Here is an 8066-nt window from a genome sequence, read left to right as displayed (position 1 = left end):
GGCCCCGCCCCCGGCCGGCGCGCGCTCCCGGCCAGGGGAGGCGTGTGCTGCTTCTGCAGCCAGCGAGAGAGCGAGAGGGATGGATATTGGAGGAGGAATTCGGGCTTAACAAGTGATCGCTGCTGTCTAGGATTTTTGTTTTGTTTTTCTGGGGAACCTTGACTTATTTTCCCCGTCGAGCCCTTCTGTGCTGAACTCCAGAGGAAGCAGGAGTCTTGGGGTCTTCCCTGGGGCAGCCCTGATCCTCACCCCCCCGGCTCCAGCAGCGAGGACTCTGTGCCCCTCCAACCTCCGTCCCCGACCAGGCAGTAGAACTTGTTCCGTGGATATTGGGGAGCTCCCACCTGCCACACTGGAGCGAGTCCTTCCACCCTCCAAATCCTTCTTCCCCTCCTCCAGCTGTTGCAGCTTGAGGGGGAAAAAAAAAGCCAACCGGGGATTTTCTTTATTTTGCACCCCGCCTGGGAATGGTAAGTATGACATCTCTCTTACCTTTCCTCTACTCTCCTCTTTGGCTGTTAAGAAACAGTGGACATTTGAGGGATAAATAATATCGAGAATGTGACAGAAGGGCATGAATGGAAGACGGTTAAAAATAAAACAGGAGGTGGGAGAAGGGAGGTGCAGATGCTGCGCGGCGCTCCGGGGGGCCAACAGTTGTTATTTTCCCAACCCCGGGGATGGGGTGCGTGCGCCCTGGTTAACGTGCCCTAGCGGGAACCTAGGTCTGGAGGCGAGGGCGCGATTAAAGATGTCGTTTCCCAACGAGGTGGGGTTTAGATTTAGCATCGTTTTGCCTCATCTCAGACTCACCGGTTCTATTTCTTTGAGAACAGCTGGTGAAGGGGTTTGAATTGCTGCTTCTCCCAACATTTGGGTCTGAGTGCATTTTCTGAGCATTTGAGCAATACATAGAGACTGTATAAATGGCGTGCGTTGAAGTGTGTATTTCTCACAGTATTGGCCCTTGGAATTCTCTCAATCTCTTTCTCCTTTTCTCTCGCTGATAAGGTTCAGGTACCACCCTACAGTTGCAGGAATTAGCACCGAGAGAGGAAAACAGCCTTGTTGTTGGGGGTGGGGTGGGAGGAGGAGGGGCGCGATGCTTGACTCTTGTTTGGGGGTGCAGGGATTGGGGAACAGGTAGTCAGCAAAACCTTATTAGTTCGTGGTGTTAAGAGTAAGGGATATTCCCCTGCAAGGTCTCTCCATAAAGTCTCCTGCAAGGTCTCTCCCATAAAGTCTCCTGAGAGTCAGCTTGAATAGATTCTCCTAACATGAACACCTTGAGTGGAGAAGGAAGAGAGATTTTAAACTAGTCTGCTTTGCTGGTTGGAAGGATTTTTTCCTCTTTTTTCTTTCTTTTTTCTCTCCACTCTCTCCCTTTTCATAGACTCTTCTTCCTCTTCTTCTAAGATCAAGAGTAGTGAGGTAACTGGTAACAAATTAGAAGGAAGATAATTTGCTTTATGTACAGTGGGGGAGGGAGTTAGGTAAACAAAAATTAACAAACCCAAGTAAAGAAGTAAGTAAATAAACTATTTGGTGTAAAGAGGGCAAGTCTAGCTCTCCTGCAGAGCTGATTGTGAATTAGAAGACCCTCTAACTCTGACCTTCCGGAGTCAGTTTGCCGGAAGAGGGGGTGTGCATAGCATAAGAATTCACAGGCACTTTGGTTACACTGGGGCTGTATTTAACTAGTGTATTATAACTGCTTTGTGGGGGTTGGGGAAGAAAGTGAGGAAACTCTCAGGCTGTTTGGCTTGTGGAAGTCTTTAAAGGATGTTGGCCTGACCCTCCACAGAGCAGATAGATATTTGGAGACCTTGTAAGAGTGAACATTTCAGAGTAGCAGATGATCTTGGGAGTCAGGCAAAGGAGGATACCATTCCAGAAAGCTTCAGAGGTGTATTTTCTGGGTTCTGTGTCCCAGTCAAGCTCACCTCTTGCCCTGGGAGAATGTGATTGATCCAGAAGGGATGTGTGATTGGGAAGACCTTTGTTTGCTACTTCCCCAACTGTCACTTGATAAAACCTGGGTGACTTTAGTCTTCTAGGCCGACAGGATTCAGCAGCAGGTGGTCAAGAGGTGGGTCCTGTTAATGGCTCCAGGAAGTCATTTCTCTTATACTCCCCAAGAGCTTCCAGTAACAGAGGTTGGTAGCTGCCCTGAATCCTGGCTGTTGTTGGCCTCCCCAATTCTCTGGGTCACTCTGCATTCTTGGAAGTCTTGTTGGACCCAGGGAAGGGAAGACGCAAGAGGAGACAGGAGAAGCGAGATTAGGACAGGAACATTTACAGGTTTTGGCAAAGGAGATGAGTTAGTTGGACCTACAGAGAACAAACTAAGGAAGAATGAAGGTCAGGAATACCAGGTGACAGGGGGAACAGAAGAGGGCTGCAGGGAAGATGTGATCAGAAAGTGGCAGATTGGAAATAAAGGGAAGGAGGGAGGGAGGGAAAAGAGAGGGGGATTTGGGCCATGGAAACTATGGTTAAATTATAGGGAAGAAAGTATCATAGGCTGAAAACAAAGTGCACACAAACTGGGATTTGAAACATAAGGAGGAGATAGTCCTTGAGCAAAGTGTAGGAGGAAGCATCAAGGTGAACATGGGGGAACTGCAAGGAGAGAAGATGATTATTGGAGAAGTGGAAACTGGGATTAGCTCCTAGGCTGTGGGTGGTAGGGAGTGTTCTGGAGTCTGGGGAACAGAAAAACAACAAGATGGACATGCCTCAGGGAGTCAGGGAATGCCAACTTAATACAGACCACTGGTGAGCCTCAAGATGTCCTGGATGTCTTCACGTTCTGTCCTTCCCCTGCTTAGACAGTGGTATAAGGACATATGCATTTGGGGGTGAGGAGATTGACCATAAAGTATTATTATGTTATTAATAACTGCAAGCCTTTATTGATATTCCTCATGTACAAGGCACTGTGGTGTTCTGTCAACATCAATTATCTCATTTAATCCTTACACAAGTGGGATGGGAGAGCTTGTATTATTATCTGCACTTTGTAGATGAGGTGACTGACACTTGTTTGAGTGGTGGAACCTGGATTAAAGAAAACTGGTTTTTCCAACTCCTCTAATCCTGAATCAAGTCAGAGAGGTGGAAGGCCACTGAATTCAGAAACAGTTAATGAGTGGAAATTTGAAAAAAATGCCTTGAGATCAATGAATGATGGAAGCAGCTGTAAAGTGACAACATTGTTATTGTGGAATGAAGAGGGTGACAGTGAGAATAAAGACCTAGCATTAGTGACAAGGTGGACTGAAAGAACCATGTGGGTCGAGAGTGGAGAGAGGAAAAATAATTAAGTTATCACGAAAGTAGACAGTGCTGAAATGACAGCCAAAGAAAAAGGATAGAAAGATATTTAGTGAGAAGGAGATTTAACAACCTGTCCCATTACTACTCCTTGGAAATTTATAGTCGCTTTGGTGCTTTATACAATGGCTTGCTTGCTTGAGGACAAGAGAAAGAAGTGTATGCAAAGGAAATACTCAGTTTGCTCTTTATTATTTGATTCTTTTTATTTTTCTCCCATGCTTGTTTCCCTTCCTTTTTCCAGGTGAAGTGGCTTCTTCTGCATGATTTTAGCTGAAGGATGCTCTGCATTTCCTTGATTTCTATGGAGACCTCAGAGCTGGGCTTGCCCCCCACTGACACCTCATCTTACGTCTACTCTACCTCCCAAGGTCTTTGCCTCTACAGCTAGCTCAACATTGCCCCTAGGTCCAGGAAGCCTGTGATGACCTTAAGGGGAGAGCCGGGAGAATCATCCTGCTAGGCTTTGAGTGGCAATGCCTGGACATACTTCAAGTCACATGTTAACATGGGTCAGGCTGTCACTAGAAGGCAAGTGCTAAGACTTAAAAGCTTATTTGCATTTTATTTAAATTTCATGGACTGAGCTTTGGACAATTTCCATGGCAGAAAAAATATATTCCATTCTCTAGGCACAACTGCCGGCACTCAGCTACTGGCTGTTGTTGAAACTCGCAGCATCAAGACCAATGACATCCTAGTTGTATTTCCAGATTTGAACATCCACCCCAAAACAGGTGTTTGGGAGACCCCGACATTTTCTAACTTAAACTTGAAAGTGCCAGGCCGTCTCTCCAAAGGAGCCACGCTCTGGAGAGCCACGTTGAATCCCTGAGAAGAGAGAGCATGGGGCGTGCTGATTTAAAAACAGAAAATGCAAAGTTGGACTGAAAATATCCTTCGTCTTCCAAGCAATCTGCTTAAGGGTTCCAAACTTACCTTAATTTGGTGAGAAAAGAATCTGCCCTATTTTTCTTTCTTCTTCTCCACTGGAACCAGCCATTTCCCCAAACCGCCACCATGGAGGTTGCAATGGTGAGTGCTGAGAGCTCAGGGTGCAACAGTCACATGCCTTATGGTTACGCGGCCCAGGCCCGGGCGCGGGAGCGCGAGAGGCTGGCTCACTCCAGGGCGGCTGCGGCTGCCGCAGTGGCTGCGGCCACCGCTGCGGTGGAAGGTGGCGGGGGATCTGGAGGGGGCGCCCACCACCACCACCAATCGCGCGGGGCCTGCACCTCCCATGAGCCCCAAAGTGGCCGGGGAAGTCGGAGGAGGCGGCGACCTCGCCCGGAGAAGAAGAAAGTCCACCACCGCCAGAGCAGCTTCCCTCACTGCTCCGACCTGATGCCCAGTGGCTCGGAGGAGAAGATCCTGCGGGATCTGAGTGAGGAAGACGACGAGGAGGACGACGAGGAGGACGAGGAAGAGGAGGGAAGGTTTTATTACAGCGAGGAGGACCACGGCGAGGAGTGTTCCTACACCGACCTGCTGGCCCAGGACGATGGGGGCGGCGGCGGTGGCGGCTACAGCTCGGTCCGCTACAGCGACTGCTGTGAACGCGTGGTGATCAACGTCTCGGGTCTGCGCTTCGAGACCCAGATGAAAACCCTGGCTCAGTTTCCCGAGACTTTGCTGGGGGACCCTGAGAAGAGGACTCAGTATTTCGACCCTCTGCGCAACGAGTATTTTTTCGACAGGAACAGGCCTAGCTTTGATGCCATCTTATATTATTACCAGTCAGGGGGCCGCCTGAAGAGGCCAGTCAACGTCCCCTTTGATATCTTCACCGAGGAGGTGAAGTTCTACCAGTTGGGGGAGGAGGCCCTGCTCAAGTTTCGGGAGGACGAGGGCTTTGTGAGAGAGGAGGAGGACAGGGCCTTGCCGGAGAATGAATTTAAGAAGCAGATCTGGCTGCTCTTTGAGTATCCGGAGAGCTCCAGTCCAGCGAGGGGCATAGCCATTGTCTCCGTCCTGGTCATCCTCATCTCCATCGTCATCTTCTGCCTAGAAACCTTGCCGGAGTTTAGGGACGACCGGGATCTCATCATGGCACTGAGCACGGGCGGGCATGGTGGGTTGTTGAACGACACGTCAGCCCCCCACCCGGAGAACTCAGGGCACACGATCTTCAACGACCCCTTCTTCATCGTGGAGACAGTGTGCATCGTGTGGTTTTCTTTCGAGTTTGTGGTTCGCTGCTTTGCTTGTCCCAGCCAAGCCCTCTTCTTCAAAAACATCATGAACATCATTGACATTGTCTCCATTTTGCCTTACTTCATCACGCTGGGCACGGATCTGGCCCAACAGCAGGGGGGTGGCAACGGGCAGCAGCAGCAGGCCATGTCCTTTGCCATCCTCAGGATCATCCGTCTGGTCCGAGTATTCCGGATCTTCAAGCTCTCCAGACACTCCAAAGGCCTGCAGATCCTGGGCCACACGCTCCGAGCCAGCATGCGCGAACTAGGCCTCCTGATCTTCTTCCTCTTCATCGGGGTCATCCTCTTCTCCAGCGCTGTGTATTTCGCGGAGGCAGATGAGCCGACCACCCACTTCCAAAGCATCCCCGATGCATTTTGGTGGGCCGTGGTGACCATGACAACCGTGGGCTATGGGGACATGAAGCCCATCACGGTGGGGGGCAAGATCGTAGGGTCTCTGTGTGCCATTGCGGGTGTCTTAACCATCGCTCTGCCCGTGCCGGTGATCGTCTCTAACTTTAACTATTTCTACCACAGAGAGACTGAAAGTGAGGAACAGACACAGCTCACACAGAATGCAGTCAGTTGCCCATACCTCCCTTCTAATTTGCTCAAGAAATTTCGGAGCTCTACTTCTTCTTCCCTGGGGGACAAGTCAGAGTATCTAGAGATGGAAGAAGGAGTTAAGGAATCTCTCTGTGCAAAGGAGAAGGGTCAGGGAAAGGGGGATGACAGCGAGACAGATAAAAACAACTGTTCTAATGCAAAAGCTGTGGAGACCGATGTGTGAATCTCGCTCTCCACCTGCCGCTGCCCGCTCCCCCAATCCCAGCATCTCCAAATATATTTATGCATAGAGAGTGCAGTTATGAAAATGATATATGCAAATGAATCCAATGCATACACTAGTACACCATTTAATGGTTATACATGGCATAATTGTTACTAAACTTGTATTACATATCAAATAAATGATACATCTTGGAGACGAGGGAGGCTTAAATAGGAGCAAATCTATCTTTATATTTTTATTAGAACGCAAGAATTTTGCACATTAACTGGAAGAGATGTTAAAAGTAAAGACAGTTCCGTGGAGAGAATGTGTGTGTGTGTGTGTGTGTGTGCTGTGTGCGCGCATAAGTGTGTATGTGCAAGTAAATTGTCGACATTATTAGTAATCGTGCAGTGATGGGAAAAGTTGGCATTTTGAAGTATTTACTATGTAAGAACTAATGAATTTGAGCAGTTGTTTATCAGTGCTTTAACAGCATTTCATGTCTTTGGATTCCATAGCTGTTGTTTTTTAAAAATTGTAAGAATTACTATGTAGAAAAAAGAAAGTGAATTATTTAATAGAATATAGGTCACAATTTTATCTTGGATTTAATTAAAGTTTATTTTTAACTGGAAATTAACTTTTAAAAAGGCTGCAGGGGCCTTTAGAAATTGATTATATTTTATTATTAATTTTGGGAAGATGTGACATCAAATGCCTAACAATAATGGAAGAAATGAAATCAGAGAAACTGTAACAAATTTTGTTCACAGATAACAGGACTGGAATTTTCTTTACTTTTTTTTCCTTTGCACTACTTTATATGCTGGAGATTGAGAGAGACTTCATACTGTGAATGTTTACAAATGTAACAGTTCAATGACAATCATTGGAAGAATGATTTCTTAGTCTTATTTTATTGTTCTCTTATTTTCTTTGTGTAAGACAAATGGCCACACAGATAGCAGCACATGATTCCCTTCTTTTTTTAAATCTCAATAACTGATCTGCAAAGGGACTATGAAGTCAAATTTAGCAGCTGAATCTTTTGAAATTGGTCTGTTAACAATGATGCTTCTGAAACCATACTATTTTATATATTCTTCTGCCTTTAAAGCCAGAATAATTTAACCAAAGTTAATGCATGCACTGAAAGAATTCTTGAAGAAATAAGATGCCCAGCAGCTACAGTGATTATGGCTTAAGAGCTTTCTATTAAATGTGCAACATAAATGCTAGATTTACTAAGTTTATTTATTCGTGCAGCGACTTAAGGGCAGAATGTGGGGATTCACCTCAGAATTCAGCATTCTATTTGCTCAAATTGATATAACAGAACTGGTGTCAAAACATTTGGTTTCCACATCACCATCATTATCATTTTTATGAAAGGCACTTATGACACTTAACTGAATTTAACTCATGACAAGGTGTTCTAGAAAGTGAGGTAACAGCTAGTGATGTGACATACACTGTTAAGTCATCAAGAGACGTAGGTTAGCAAACTCAGAATGCATACGAGGCCTTATTCTCCAATATTTTAACTTCTGTTCTTTATAAAATGGTTGTTCTGAGGTCTGGGGGAAAAATGCTATGGAAGGTATCTCAGCATATAATGAACTCTGACAACTGTGAACTTTAAAAAAAAAAAAAACAGCTAGAGTAGTTTTCTCAAGCCTTTTAACCGCAGGCCATCATTTGATAATAACATACATCTTATCTCTCCTTTAATGATACTTAAAATTCAAAGTAAATTC

At 46.2% G+C, this 8066-nt stretch overlaps 1 protein-coding gene across 1 annotated transcript; it reads left to right on the top strand.

The window, feature by feature from the left end:
- Positions 1-49: 49 nt before the first annotated feature.
- Positions 50-7545, top strand: KCNA4 (potassium voltage-gated channel subfamily A member 4). Its single transcript, XM_081543526.1, has 2 exons — positions 50-470; positions 3581-7545. Exon 2 carries the CDS (start codon positions 4357-4359, stop codon positions 6322-6324), a length of 1968 nt encoding a protein of 655 aa, XP_081399652.1. The 5' UTR covers positions 50-470; positions 3581-4356; the 3' UTR covers positions 6325-7545.
- Positions 7546-8066: the final 521 nt, after the last annotated feature.

The sequence above is a fragment of the Giraffa tippelskirchi genome, chromosome 11, assembly GCF_054371585.1.
Source record: "Giraffa tippelskirchi isolate mGirTip1 chromosome 11, T2T-mGirTip1v1.2.pri, whole genome shotgun sequence".
Classification (NCBI taxonomy): domain Eukaryota; kingdom Metazoa; phylum Chordata; class Mammalia; order Artiodactyla; family Giraffidae; genus Giraffa; species Giraffa tippelskirchi.
Note: the sequence above shows the minus strand (reverse complement) of the source record. Positions and strands in the feature narration are given on the sequence as shown.

Excerpts from the sequence above, each read along its gene's own strand:
- KCNA4 (XM_081543526.1), top strand. The coding sequence starts at position 4,357 with ATGGAGGTTGCAATGGTGAGTGCTGAGAGCTCAGGGTGCAACAGTCAC.